The 14,896-nt window shown below is 34.9% G+C and overlaps 1 protein-coding gene across 3 annotated transcripts in view; it reads right to left on the bottom strand.

Moving 5' to 3' along the window:
* LRPPRC (leucine rich pentatricopeptide repeat containing) overlaps nucleotides 1-14,896 on the bottom strand; it is an 87,035-nt gene that overhangs the window by 43,569 nt on the left and 28,570 nt on the right. For all 3 annotated transcript variants that reach the window (XM_059841175.1, XM_059841177.1, XM_059841176.1), the window contains exons 15-23: nucleotides 12,658-12,685; nucleotides 10,304-10,361; nucleotides 9,077-9,183; nucleotides 8,786-8,863; nucleotides 8,405-8,458; nucleotides 7,567-7,680; nucleotides 6,228-6,358; nucleotides 4,674-4,759; nucleotides 2,832-3,036 (exon numbers count right to left, since the gene is read on the bottom strand). In XM_059841175.1, the coding sequence (XP_059697158.1) occupies nucleotides 2,832-3,036; nucleotides 4,674-4,759; nucleotides 6,228-6,358; nucleotides 7,567-7,680; nucleotides 8,405-8,458; nucleotides 8,786-8,863; nucleotides 9,077-9,183; nucleotides 10,304-10,361; nucleotides 12,658-12,685 (861 nt within the window). The remainder of the gene's footprint in view (nucleotides 1-2,831; nucleotides 3,037-4,673; nucleotides 4,760-6,227; nucleotides 6,359-7,566; nucleotides 7,681-8,404; nucleotides 8,459-8,785; nucleotides 8,864-9,076; nucleotides 9,184-10,303; nucleotides 10,362-12,657; nucleotides 12,686-14,896) is intronic.

A 14,896-nucleotide genomic window follows, 5' to 3' on the forward strand; every position in this document is an offset into this window, starting at 1 on the left:
ATTTAAGATACAGGTATTAACAGTTTGTGTTCCCTGACTTAATAATTTACTCATATGGTCTGTAATATAATGCTTTCATAGGTTACCTGCAAATTTTCTTCCCTCTGCTTAAGAGCACTTCTTATATCAAGAATTAGTAAATTTCAAACCTGAAGATTTTTTTTGTTTGTTTCTTTTCTCAAAGGTGAGTTTGTAGAGAACTTAAGCCAAAACCACAATCCTTAAAAATCTTATTAATTTTTACCTTATGTAGGTATCACAAGTTTTTCTAATTATCAGAAGGTGGAAGAACCGGTTCAAAAGTAAGACCTAATTTAAGACAAAGTACAAGTTCTTTATATACCTGCAGGTTTTTCTCCACAATCTAAGGAAGGTTTCTCACATTATATGACAGACCAAGACCATATGGACTGTCTCAATTTTTAATGTGATTTTCCCATCTTGAGAAACTCAAGGTCATAAATAAAAATCAGAAAATTTAATGCAGGGAGATAGAGCCCATGCTTACCTTGCAGTTTTTCTGACACTGAGTAAGGAACTTTCTCTAGTTACTTCAGTGAAATTCTTCCAAGAATATTAAAGGCAAAATGTCTATTCTACTATAATGCTGGCTTTTGTAAAGTTATGCTGTCCACCACCAACATTTTTTTTCTTTTCCATGCTCTGTTAAAAACTTTTAATTTGCACCAGGACCTCATAAGAACTTAGGAACATTCAGGACTGGAAGAAAGGAGTGGATGAAAACATTTTATACCTCTAATTGTTGAAATCTTCAAAAGTGAATCACAGATTCTTTCACAAGCAATTAAAAAGTTTGAAATAAATTAAGAAAACAAAACACTAGTACAACCACTACTGTGGAACATTTTAAAATACCCCAGAGCTTATTTCAGAGGCATGCTGATAACCTGCAGCTAAATTACAACATTTCAGCATGATACTGGAGCTGTAGGATGGCAAACAATAAGCACTACTACTGAAAGAAATGACTAACACTTATTTCAGTCACTCATGACTTTCAAAATACTCTTAGTATATCTAAGAAAAGCAAACAAACCACAAACCACATCACCTCCCCCTTGCCAAAAAATCAACACTCCAGTGAAAATGCAGTTATTCCTCCTAAGCAAATTATGCAGAAAAAACCCTTCCAAATTCTGTCTACCATCAGAGAAGATGCAGTCTCTCCACCCATAAGGTGGTAAAAATCCATAAGAAATTAGCTTACTTTCCTTTTTATTTATATATATGAATTATATTGGCACCTCTACAGTAGAAGACCAATGACTTCAAGCCATATAATTCCACAATCTGGAACTACTTTCTCCTTCATGAATCTAGTCTCATCAAAAGTTCCTTCATTAATAAAAAAACTCCAACTTTTTATAAAGCTTTCCCGAAAACTTATAATCAAAAAAAAAAAAGTGTAATCAAAATAAAATAACACTCATTACTGTCCCCCTCTTCATCTGCACATGATCACACCTTTATCTACACCATCATACACTACATCTCAAGTGAAAAGAGCTGAAGTAGCACCAGGTACAACTTGCATGTCAATGTGCATAAAGCAATTATGCAAAATGCAGCTGCTCTTATGCACACTGCAAAGCATATCAGATATTTTTCCGACACATTAGTTACATATGATTGCAGTTAAATTACTTTCATAAACATCTGCCTGGCTTGTGATGCAACCAAGGCAGTCACTGACTGAGAATATGTACACTATATTCTTAACTGTTGACCACTTATTAAAATACTGTTTTTAAAAGGGAATGTGCACACATCTACCAAGAGTTAGCTCTTGCTCAAGAATTTTCAATACAGAAATGTTATACAGACCTTGCATACCCAGAATACCTACAAGAACTAAAAGCCCCTACATGGCTGACTTATATGATAATATGAAAATTCATTTATTTCATAGATATTATATTTATGCCAATAGCATTTTGCTCACATGAACCAAATGTCAAGAAATTGATTCATAAATTCTAGCTACAAGTGTTGAAAATCCAGAACTACAGAAGTGACACACAAAAGAACAATGAAATGATTCTGCATATGGTAAAGGAAAAGTGACTCTTGCCTTAATTTTAAAAGGAGATTATTATAAAATTCATATGCATGTTAATTCAAATATCCTACACGTCATAATGAAAACTTACGCAAAGGAATAATGCACATGGAATTAAAGATACTTCCCAACAGAATGCCTGTACAAAATTCCTTTTCCCTAATAAACGGTACTACAAGTATATATAGGTAAACCCCCTCAAACATAACAGACTAGACAGTATTTTCTTTGAGTTTTAAATTCAGCAACACAGCAGCCTACTGGCAATGATATCAAATTATTTGAATTACTTGAATTAAAAATACTTCAGTATTCAACAACCGCCCTGCAACTCACCTGAGATACACTGGAAGGCACAGCAAAATAATGCTGTTTTGATGTGAAAACATGTTCCACTTAAGCACAAGAGCTGAGACTGCACCTATCATGCTCTGAATAGCTATCTTGTCAAACAGACTTTAGAACAAACTAATTCATAAGCATATTCCAACATATAGCCACTTCATCTCTGATGTGCCCGTAAAACACAGCAGCTGTTCCCAGAGATCATGACATGATGTCTAGCTGATGAAAAGAGACTTAGCTAAATGAAGAAAACATATTTGTTCATTACTGCTCTAAGATCACTTCAGTAATTGCACGTGCGTGAGCACTTCCAGACACGTATGCGCAGCTGTGAATTGCGTACACAGGTCATGGAACACATATAAATATCATAACTTGGTTCATCTGAAGCCCAAGCATAGCTTACTTTTCAAGGTGAACTGTAATCAGAGGGGCATGAAGGGCAGCAGTTTTCACCATCCCCAGGTTTGCAATGGCGTCATGTAATCGATTCACTGTTTCAACTTCACCTCGCATGGCAGCGGCATTAAGAATGCGGAGAAAAGATGCAACTGTTCTGCCTGAGATAGGAACATCCTTCTCTTTCATCTCCGTTAGAATGTTAATAGCATCTACAATGAAACAACACAAAAGACCCTTAGGTAATTTCATGTAGGGAAAACAAACTGCTATTAAAACAGCATTTCAAACCCAGCAGGAATGTAAATTCTGGTGTATAATGCCGATTTCAAGTTAATTACTACTTGCATTTCTAAACGAGACTACAATTATAAATCCACAATAGCACGGTTTTATCATTTTCCTGCAACTTTGACTACAAATTATAGATAGGAACCGTGTGCCCACTCTGCACCACATAACCCTGTACAGCCTGCCCTATAGCTGCAAGATTCTACTAAATGGATGCTTTTATCGTTCAATGCTAACATCTGCTAAATCACTCCATTGTTTCTTCAGCAGATGGCTTGTCACGAGGCCAGATAATAAAGATATGTTTACACTGTATATACAGCCAGACTAATGGTCTGATACCGATAGGGCCTGTTTGCTGTGTCGATACTAATTAGCCAAGGAGAGCCAATGAAAGCTTTCTAACAGACTGCATGTTAAAACATTAGGTTCATTAAGCTTCATTAGTAAGGCGGAAACAAACATTTTTGTATATGGAATAAGTGCATTTTTATAATGTTCTTAATTACTGCATAGACAGAATGTTTTGACCACTTTACATTTGGCTACATTTCTGAATTATTTTATTTTCTGAGGGAGATTTATAGTCTTAAAAGCAAGCTCATATTTTCAAACTGCTTAATGTAGAGGTGAACATGATCTGATTTATTATGATTTGGACAACATCAGCTTTATTTATTCTTTTTCTAACAGTAAGCTTAATAAAAGGCCAAGACAAATTTCAAAGGAAGATCTTTCATGAAAAAAACTGTATTAGCTTTCTTGTGTTATTTTACAGTGTTTTAAATGAAACCATTACATTTTGTGTCTAGGCTTAGACCATATTTTATAATGTTAGTGTAGTTTTTACTCTGCAAAAATCACAGAACTCAATATTCAGAATCATCTTTTAAAGCTAATGACAGTCTAGAGTTCTTTCCAAAGATCAATCAGACCCTGTAAGCCACAGAATTATATTAGACTAAATTACAAAAATGAAAGCGCTAACAGCTTAATGCAAACATCTAGAACTATGAAATAAGCAGTTTGTAGAACACTCATTAAAAAGCCAAAATTTCCAGGCAGTTTACAGATTGAATATAAAATTCAATAGGAAACACAGAAAAGAATAGTAACAGAAAAATGTATACTTTATGAAAAGTTAAATTTTTTTTGCAGTACTTGGCTCTTATGAGAGGGTTATGTTTATAGGTTTTATGCTCAGCCTTCAGACCTTCTTAAGCAAAAACAAAGCCATTAGTCTAGGCACATACGCAATTTGTGCCATAAGTCATGATCTTCAAACTCAATCCAAACAGCAATGCTAATAAAAACTAGCTGCAGAAATGCAAAAAGCACTGAGCTGTGCAAATGTAAATGACAAGCTTGCCAATCCATTAAAACTAATGGCCTGCACTGTCCAAGCATCTCTGGTTGAATTCACATGCAAATTTGTATGCAAAATGTTCAAGCACTTTTCAGGACATGATATACCATTAATATCAAGTCACATTTTTATTCTCGAGGCAAGATACCTTTATTATATAGCAGAAACACACAATGAAAGCAAATGGATTACCTTCCAGTCTACCATGCTTTTCTAAGACTTCTATCAGTGCTATGTACTTTCCACTGTCAAGAGCAACAGGTGAATTCTTAGGGAAGCTGGAAATTAAAGCATTAAGAATTTTATCAACAGAGGCTCACATTTCATAGCTTCTGCTTAAAGATTTATTTTTAAAAGTACATAATGCAACAACAGCACTAAGAGCTAAAAATGATAGTAAGTCTTAAAGGAAAAATCTGATAGAATTGAAAAGATGCATCATTAGAATATGATTTAAAAATATGATCCATGCATCTTCCCACCCTAAAAAGCCAAAGGTTATGTTTCTGAGAAAGAGTCAGATGGTTTAATTATCTGGTAGTTATTGCATAAAATAGGGTATTTTTCAGAAGCCAGGGAGGAAAACAGTGCAGATGACTGGAACAGGGTTATATTCTTTTTTGAGAGACTGAAACTATTCACCTAAGTTAAAGCCACTATTTTGAAGTTTCTGCTGTGTGTTGTTTCTTTTCTCTGGAAGTACTAGAAGTTAATTCCTTCACCGTTTCTTTGTATAACAATCCAAAGAGACACATTTTTGCAATATGAGGCTACGCTTGAGGCAGATCAGCAAAAATGTGTTACTGCAGAGAAACTCCAGCAGAAGACTGAATTTCACTTCCTGCAAACTCACACTAGGGACTATGTGAGAGCAGAACTGCAGTCGAAGCCAATACACAACTCTTATTTGTAGAGGGGCAAAATTCTTTACATTCACAGTTCAATCATTTCACATAATTTCTAACACTTGCAAGGTGTAATGAGTACCTGCCTGCCAACCTGCTGTAAAACCTAAGCAAATACTTTGTGGGTGTATGTGAGAGAGAAACCCTGAAAGTCACATATAACTTTGTTTGTGATTCACTATAGTACCAGACCAAAAAGAAGCCTTTTGAGGGAAAAAAGAAAGGGGCAAATAAATGGATCATCTGTAAGAATTTGCTCCGGGCTAAGTCATGCATGGCATGTTTTAGCTGGAAGGTAACTTTTACTGCCAAGTTTCAAAGAACTGAATATAAAAATTTAAAATAGAATGCTTGTTGACAGTCTTAAAGTAACTTTAAAGTAACACTACTCAAACACTGCTATTCTAAAAACAATGTAAGTGTCCTGCACTCTAAACACATTCTAGGTGCTTTGTAACACACAATATAGGTGCCAATCTTTAACTGTAAATGAGGCCAAAATTCAATTTAGACACTATGCCTGTTAAAAATAAAATATCTTATGTAGTAATCTGCCTTTTTCCAAAAAAAAAAAAAAAAAAAGAAAAAAAAGAAAAAAAAGAAAAAAAAGAAAAAAAAAGAAATGACTGACCACACAAAGTAGCTGCTTCTAATGTTCAATTACACAAAGCAAATTTTTTGTTTCCAAAAACCACACCCATGACTGTTTTAAATGCACATACATTGTTGGGGAAAACTAATTAAAAATGGATGAGGGGGTTAATACTCAACCTACTTAATTCAACAAGGTCTGTGTATCAGCATAAATCTCTGTGACATGTTTCAGTGCCGGTGTACTTACACTTTTTCTTTCAGGTTCATTGCCTCTTCTACATTATCATGTCGACAGCACAAATTTATTAAGGCTGCATAGCCACCGACAACCATGTCCGGTTCGTATTTGGCTTTCACTTCAAGGGCTTTTTGCATATTCTAAAAAAGGAACAAAGCAAAGATGTGAACGAGAGGAAAAGTCAATCTGACATTATGAATCTTATACATTCAGTGTGCAGTTACATGACTGCTTTAGTGCTTTTAGTAGTGTAGGATCACATAGGAAAACACAGTGCTGTAATGCTTCAGGAAATTTTAAGAGTGAAAGCTGTTTCGCAAACATTATTTTTGTAGAACACCTTTTACACTAATTTGAGAATAGACTTCTAAATAAATTTTCTTGCTTTGCATTTATATTTCTTGCATTTTTTAATGTAAGAGATGTCTTTTTTTTAAATCCCAATAATGAACGTGATTAACCCATACTCTAAAACATTTCTTATTTATTTGGAATTCATAACCATTTTCACCCGGTACACTGCCAAACACATAACAAAACTACTTTCTAAAGAATAAGAAACTACTTATTAATTCCATAGAAAGCTTATTTTTCTATAAATTCTTATTCATACATTTGACCACTTTGAACTTGCAATGGTGTTTGCATCTAGGCTTATTTCATATGCAAAACTGTAGAGATACACAGCCGAGATACTCAACTCTTTCTAAATTGTGTGCGTAGCAGCAGAGAATATTGTGCTATCACCTGCACAACTGTTACTGTTCCTATATATCCAGCTTTATAGGCAGGATCATACTGAACAAGAAACCGAACAAAAGTGTGGTGATACCCCACAAATTACAGACACACACTAAATGAATGTAAACTACAGCTGGACGCCTGCCGAATGAAGGCAAGAGACCCTTTATCTCAGAAGAGCTTTCCTCCTGCAGGAAAATGGAATTTCAATCCCTGCATTAACAACCTAGTAATATTTGAATTGCAAATGACTAGTGCATGTATCAGTTGCTTGACAATCTAGATATAAGAGACCGGAGCCATGGCTTGAAAGGACATTTGGCATGTATGATAAACCTATCACAGCTGTTACTATCATTCACTTTGCAGATTATCGTAAACAAACTTCAGCAACCCCAAAACATGCCATTCAAGGTGTTGCTGAAATTAGTTAACCTTTTGATTTAATTGCTTTTTGCACTTATGTTTGATTTATAAGCATCAAACCATGAAACCTGAAGCACTGCACTTGTCTTTGCTTAACTGTATCTTTCCATAACACAGTCATTTATGTCCCTTTAAAAATATAGCTATGTGTTTCCAATTATCTCTGCATTGCTTAAGATACCTCTTCTTCACAAAGAGCATGTATGAGTTGTTTCAAGACATCTGTAATAGGCTGGTTTTCAGCTTTTCGCTTTTCTAGTTTCTTCTCCAAAGCAGACACGTCAGATTTAGCACTCTAAATGGAGGTAACAGAAAGAATGTCAATTGTGAAAACATCCTTCCCTGAACAACTTGTCGGATCACTTTAATAAAAGACAGACAAAATAATCCTTTTCTTTCATACTCGAAGAAATTTTTTAATCATTTAAGGTGCTTTTATCTGTTTAAATAGTACATACTAATTGAAGACTTAAGTCAGAATACAGTAAAAAAAAAAACCCCACCACTAAGTCACATATCTACAAAGGTCAACATTACTATTTCTCTCGCACTCAGTTCTTTGTGTTCAGGGAAGTAGGGAAAAGAAACAAGCCTGTTTCTTTTTCCATCTCCACTTTGCTCAGATCAGAAATGTAAAGACTTGACACTCAACCATTAGAAGCAGTATGGATTTAGATGGTTCCTGCCACTCAAGTGGATCACTGTAATTTACAAGCATGAATTAAGCCTCACACCACTACTGTTAACTAACTAGAACTTTCAAAAAAATATCTACCAGCCAGGGAAACTGAGGCATGAGACCTCAGCCAACTCCAAGGTCAAGTATCAGGTCTATATGAAAATCTGGATAGGCTTTACTCCTTCTCTGAAAAGTAACCTCTGAACTTCAAATGGTAGATTTAAATAACGTTAATATACTTCCATGACCTGAAAGCCAGTGATTACACTTCATCTAAACCCTATATCCAAACAGTATTATTACAGTAAGAACAAGCACAGCTATCTGTGAATTTACTTACTTCTGGAATGTTGTCTGTAGACGGGGATGTTTTATGACATAGTAACCTTACATCCTGAAATTCAGTAAGACAAAAAATATCACTGATCTCCCCCAAAGTTCAATCTCTAAGTAAGCATATCATACTCAAAAGGTTCAAGGTAATTATATAATAGCAATGGTAAAAAAAGCTGTGTTCTGCAGCATTATTGCACTGACTTGAAACAGCACTTATTAAATGTATCCCTTTCACAGTAGAAATGAAACCAGCTACAACAGTGAAAAATCATAGAAAGGTTAAAAGGCTTACATATAATCACTGCATGAAGATATTTATTTTGCAAAGGAGAATATATTCAGAGATTTTTTTAAGAGTCTAAGTAATTGCTATAGAACCACAGACCTTAATTAATTCAGGAACTTGAGAGGAGTCCAGCAGTCTGCAAATGCCGCTGTAGTGGCTGGTAGGGATAACTATATTCTGTACCAAGAGGTGGGGAAAAAAATTATATGAGTTTTGAAACAGAACCAAACTGAAATTTGTCTAACAGAAATTATCTCAGACGTAATTCAAGTCTCCAGCTCTTGCATGTCATTGAGAAGTGGTCTGGTTGTACTTAAAAGCAGCAATTTCAAACCTAATAGATACATGTCAGGCAGGACAGGCATTATGTAGCAAAAAATGAAATGGTACCATCTTCTTCAGCTGATGGAAGTATTGTCTCAAACGCTCCTCCTTGGCCTGTACCTCTGAGTCACTCATGCTGTCAATCAAGTGATAAAGAAAATAGCCAACAGCTTCTGTGGAAAAAAACAAGAGAAAGCATTCCACTAAAATTACCGAGACTGTCATGTTATCAAGATTAATTTATAAGAAATCATTTTGGTGTGAGATGTCACCCTGATGAGAGGCTCTGAAATGGCAACAATGATCACTGAGGCATAGAGATTATGTGGTTTGGGAGCACATATCTAACTGGTGAGTGAAAGGAATATTAATTATTTTCAGACCTAGTGACAGCTTTTCAGTACAGAATCTTACTTCAATCTATTTTTTTCCACTACCGTGTGACAGAAGTGGTACTGCCCAAGGCCTTCCCCCCCTTTCCTGCCTGCTACCCCAAATAGTTGCCACAAATATTTTGTCATTGCTCAAAAGAAAAAACAGATTTCTAACACTTTGCATATTTATTCTGTACATTTTATCAATTATATTCCATTACCAAGCTACATTAAGTATTGTAATATTATTAATAAAGCATACAAAAATATTTTAAGCATTCGAGCAAATAACACTGAAGAAACTGCATATTAGCCAATGAAAATTAAGATGAACAGACTTCATCAAATTATGCTAAGTTTCTGATCTATGCAGTCCAAAAATATGTGGGGCCCTGTAGCTCTTCCCAGAACAGGAAGAGTATCAAGTACTGCCTTCTCAAAGGTTAGCTGTCCCCATACTTCTTTGCCCCTCTAGCTCTGAAAGGAGGGGGGAAAACCAAACCTTTAAAAAAAAAAAAAAAAAGTATACTTATTTCAAGGTAGAAGATTTGGGATATTAAGTACCATTCTGCCTCACAAAATCAGTGCCTTTACTACTAAATGTAAAAGCAGGTTGAAAAACTGCTTTTTTTAAAAAGTACTTAAGCACTGATACTGTGCTCCTTCTCCATTTTGATCTATAAATGTAGAAAAATAAATCATTATCAGTAAGATTTGTTTATCATTAAAAAAAAACCACAAACCTTGTGGATCTCAGAATATGCTTTGATTATTTGAATCAGGATTTTACCCAACATGTTTTCAAATTTCACTTTCAAAAAGAAGCAATCAGTGTTTACTGTTGTAATCCCTCAAACCCATCATTACACAGAAGAACGGATTTGTGGATAAGTTACAATCATAGAAATTGAAACTCTACCAGTTGGTCCTGGAGGCGTCAGGCAATAACGTTCATCCTTGTACAACAGTTCTGTTATCTGGTGAGACAGAATAATCGTACATTGCAGCCAAAAGAAGCAAGCAAGGACAAATAGTATCTGAAATTGAATTCTCAAAATAATAAAGCATCTCTCTGTTAAAGTATTATTCTTTACCACATCATAGTCATTCCCTAAGAAACACAAAGGGGTTTTTTTTTTTTGGTAAATAATAGGGTTTTCTTGAAAAAATATTGCAACAGAAATGCTTTCTGAGGTACAGCATTAAGACAGGGAACACTAGCATTCTGTTTATATATCGTTCTACAGGAAGTTAGCTGTCCTGAGACACTGCTTAACGTGTGTCACTCCTGAAGATGCTACAGTTATGTTCCGATTTACCAAAAGGCTGAAATTGTCCCAAAAAGCTTCTTATTTTTTAGATCTGAAAGAAGCAAATACAAGAAAATAATAAAGGAACAACATTTATCATGCTCTGGTAGAGTTAAGGTAACTAGTACAGCTAGTTGTAAATAAGCTGTTGTAAATAAGCGCAATTTGAATGACAAAACATGTGTTCATAAAAATTAATTACAACTACATTTAGCACTCATTTGATCCATCATGCAAACCAAAGAAATATATAGATTTTACATCCTCTGAAAGAAAAGAAGCATTCACCCAAAAGCCCCCCACATCTTACCTACAAGTACTTTAATCCAAACAACATCACTTGAAAAATCATTTGAGTCTTCTTAAGGAAATTAAATAATTTTTATGAATTAAACCTTCTGTTAAAAACTGAAATTGTGCTTCAAAAATTTTTGTTTTATCTCCCATGATTCTAGAATGCAATCTCAAAGAAGTCAGAAGGAGATGCTTTCTCACTGCCAAAGTGCTGTGTTTTAAGTAATGACAAAAGAAAAGGAACCCTCACCTTCAACTGTTGATGAAAATGGATAAATAAAGACAGAAAATACCAAATGTGCACCTGAATATCTTATCTATTACTTTTCTACCAACACCATGGACACTGTTCACAGTGAAACTACAGCATTTTTCTGCCCTTTCCCCCTCATCTTCCTATGACAAATCAATACACACTGCAATAAAATCCAAAGAAGTCATAACAGTTCTTCTGAATCAAACATCAGAATACCAAAAGCAATGAATTACAGAAAAAAATGTGTAATATTATTTCTGTTTCTAAGTGTCTATTTACTTCCCAAGTAAAAAGACACTTAGAAGCAGAAATAATATTACACATTTTTCTTATTTTAGAAGTTCAATGCATGTATTTACTCCTAAACTTAATGAAGACAACAAAATTTATTTTTCTTCCATTGTGATGAAGAAAGAAATTAACTCTAGATATTACTTCACATGCAGACCACTATTACTTCAGCTCTCTGTCCTCCAAAATTATTTTCATAATGGGACCAATAAGAGATCCCCTTTTTTCTTTCCCTGCTCTCCCTTTTCTTTTAAATGCAAAAAAGGAGAGGCTGCACACAAAAATATCCTCACCAGAATAATCAGAATAGCAGTAAAAGGTAGTAAAATGTAAAAAACAAATCCTGAACTGATTTTTTGCAAATCATTGATCAGAGACTTGCCAAATCTCAAGTTCCATTTCATTCCAAGATTTCTTTGTGAAATCTAAAATGTACTTTTATTAATCAGCAGTTACAGTACTGAAGAATAACAATAAAAATCACAGCGCATCCCTTCCTAAATTCTGAAACCACATCCAAAGCAGTTATCTGCCAACATCTCCCCTATTCTAATACTGTGCAAAATGTAACAACCAAGTTAAAGCTATATTGCAGTGTCTTTCTAATAAAGCCCTAACACAGGGTCGGGCAAGATGATCAGTAATTTCCCTTTGAGTTCATCCAGGTAATTTCTTTTATCTGGCTTTGACTTCGATGCTTTAAGTGACAGAACAGAAACTCTGAAAAACTAAGTCTGCCTTACTGTTTTGCTAGCACCAGTGTGAGGACAGGAGAAAGTTTAAGGAGGACTGGAAAGTGAATTGATGCCTGATAGCACAGCCATGGCAGTCTTTGGTCCAGAAGCTATAACCACTTTCAGCAGTAACTACATTGACCTAGAAACTGCAGCAGAATAAGCTAAATGACATGGTAATACCACACTTGATTTTTCACAATTCCACTTAACTGTCTGATTTAAAAACTCAGTTTGATACACTTGTCTGATCTGCCACTGACAGGAGTCAAGCTCAAATTAGCAGGTCTACCATTTTCAGTCTCAGAATTCAGATTTACAATAATGCACCATAAACATGCGATGCCTAAAGAATCTTGATTTTATTTACAGTTTTATCTCCACTTACCTTACTCCATAGATGTACATCCTCTGAGCTGAAGAGGGCAGCAAAGGATAACAAAAGCAACAAAATGATTTTACTCTTGTAGCTTTCTTTAAAACAACACAGAACATTAACACTGAGGATCTTATTTAGATCAAATTAAAATACAATAATTGCCACATATTGTTTAAACCAATTTTGTACAGAATAATTTAGGGCTTTTTACTATACTCAAAATGGTCATAATTTCTGCTAAAAAACTTAATCCAACATTCCAAATAGATCACTTATGACTAGAAAGTGTTTTAGTTTTGGTCTTAGTTTGATTTAACATATCCTAATTGTATTTTTTTGTTTTATACTTCTCTATTTAGCATTTCAAGAAAATAAGCTTCACTCAAGCTGCACTTTACACAGAAAGCATTTGATACATGGAATTTGCTAGGGAAAAAAAAATCTAACTCTCCTGTGCATTAGCACTTTTATCCACCAAGATAACTACAGGCAGCTCTTAATGCATTTATTCTATGCAAAAAAAGAAAGTAATCAAATCTCTTAAGGTATAATGGTCATTATAGTGAGAGAAACACGTAATATTTTAAAAAGTAGCAAACAAAACACAGAGTTTCTCCCCTCATAGACTGAAGCAGAACTTGAGGAAGAACATTCTCTGCACATCATGAGGTAACAAGCAAAAATCATGTCAACCAGTTCACCAAAGTATAAAACCCCTGACATCTTAATGTAAACCAGCTGTCTCAAGTATTAAAAACCTGACATTTTCCTGTAATTCACAGAACTTCAAAATTCTCATTAGAAGCAATGAGTTTTCAAGAACAGTAACTTTTCAACAACTATAAAACAGCATTAATATAGGCAAGGGTAAGAGAACAAAAACTTATTACATGATTTTATCTTCCTGTAATTCTCATTAGAGGAAAGTAAGACATCAGTCTGAACAGATGCACAAAAATTTGAACACATTCACAGAAACTTAGGATTTTATTTAGGAAGCTCAAGCCTATGAAACATTTGTTCCTTCTGTGCAACTGCCACTTGTATTTGAAAATGAGTCAAATGCAGGTCCACACAGAGGGAAAAGAAAATGCCATCTGTGAGGTTAGTTAAGCTTTGTTGGGTGAACTCACTCCACCACTGACAGCATGACAATGAACTGCAGATATCAAATGCATCAATTTCCTAAAGTACTTGACTCTGAAATAGTAATGGTACATCAGGCAAATAGAATGGGAATACTTTGAAGCAGTTACTAGAGAAGAGCAGTTTCAACAGAAATCCATAAACTAGTCTGCCACAGACATTGTTCATATGTCCCTAGCATCCCTACCCTGTACTTTTGTACTCCAATCCTGAACTTTGTTCATTTGAACACTCAAGACCTGCATTTAGCCATAAAATTTTGCTGTGGTCTTTACAAAACCTACAAATATTCTTTCTTCTCTCCTATCCTACCCTCAAGTTTCATGCTCAGGCTGTTATAGCCATTAAGTTTAAAACAGAAAAGATAACATGATGCTTTCAGAAATAATGTAAGGGCAAAATCTGAGCACAGGCAACCTTGAACACAATGTCTGACACCAGGTAGCAAGAAAGGCAAACAAAAGAATAATATCAAACAGATAAACAAAACTTATGACACACTTAAAAGTGGCAATGAAAGCTGAAGTAAAAAGTGAAAAAAAACACCACCGCCCCATTCCCCCCCCCAAATCACATCAAAAGACCCCTCACCTTAATTTCTATCAGAATTCTGAGCTTATAGCCCACATGTCCAATAACTGCTGTAATCAGAACAGCAGGAATTGTTCCCACTATGAAGAGAGTAACTGTTTCACTTGAGCAGACTATAATATTTAGCAACTAGTTTGCTAGCAAGATGACATTCTTTAAAGATACTTTAAATCACATTCTGCACACCTGCAGTTTCCCAGTGGCAGGGATATTTCAGCCTAGCATTGGTTGTGTGTGGTAAACATTGGCATGGTTTGCTTTCTAGTGAAAATCCTACTTCAGCTGGATATTTATCTACACTTATAGAGAGAAAATGTGTTTAGAAAATCTGTCACTTTAATTAATACATCTGAAACAGATGATTCTGGGGCTGACTATTAAAGGAATAGCAATATACTCCTACTGGGTCTAAAATATTATTTCACTTATCCCTTGGATGCCAAGGCCAGCTAGGGCCTAGCTAAGAAACCAAATTTCAACACTGGTTTGCTTTTCTCCTCTTTTTTCTATG

The sequence above is a fragment of the Haemorhous mexicanus genome, chromosome 3 (genome assembly GCF_027477595.1).
Source record: "Haemorhous mexicanus isolate bHaeMex1 chromosome 3, bHaeMex1.pri, whole genome shotgun sequence".
Classification (NCBI taxonomy): domain Eukaryota; kingdom Metazoa; phylum Chordata; class Aves; order Passeriformes; family Fringillidae; genus Haemorhous; species Haemorhous mexicanus.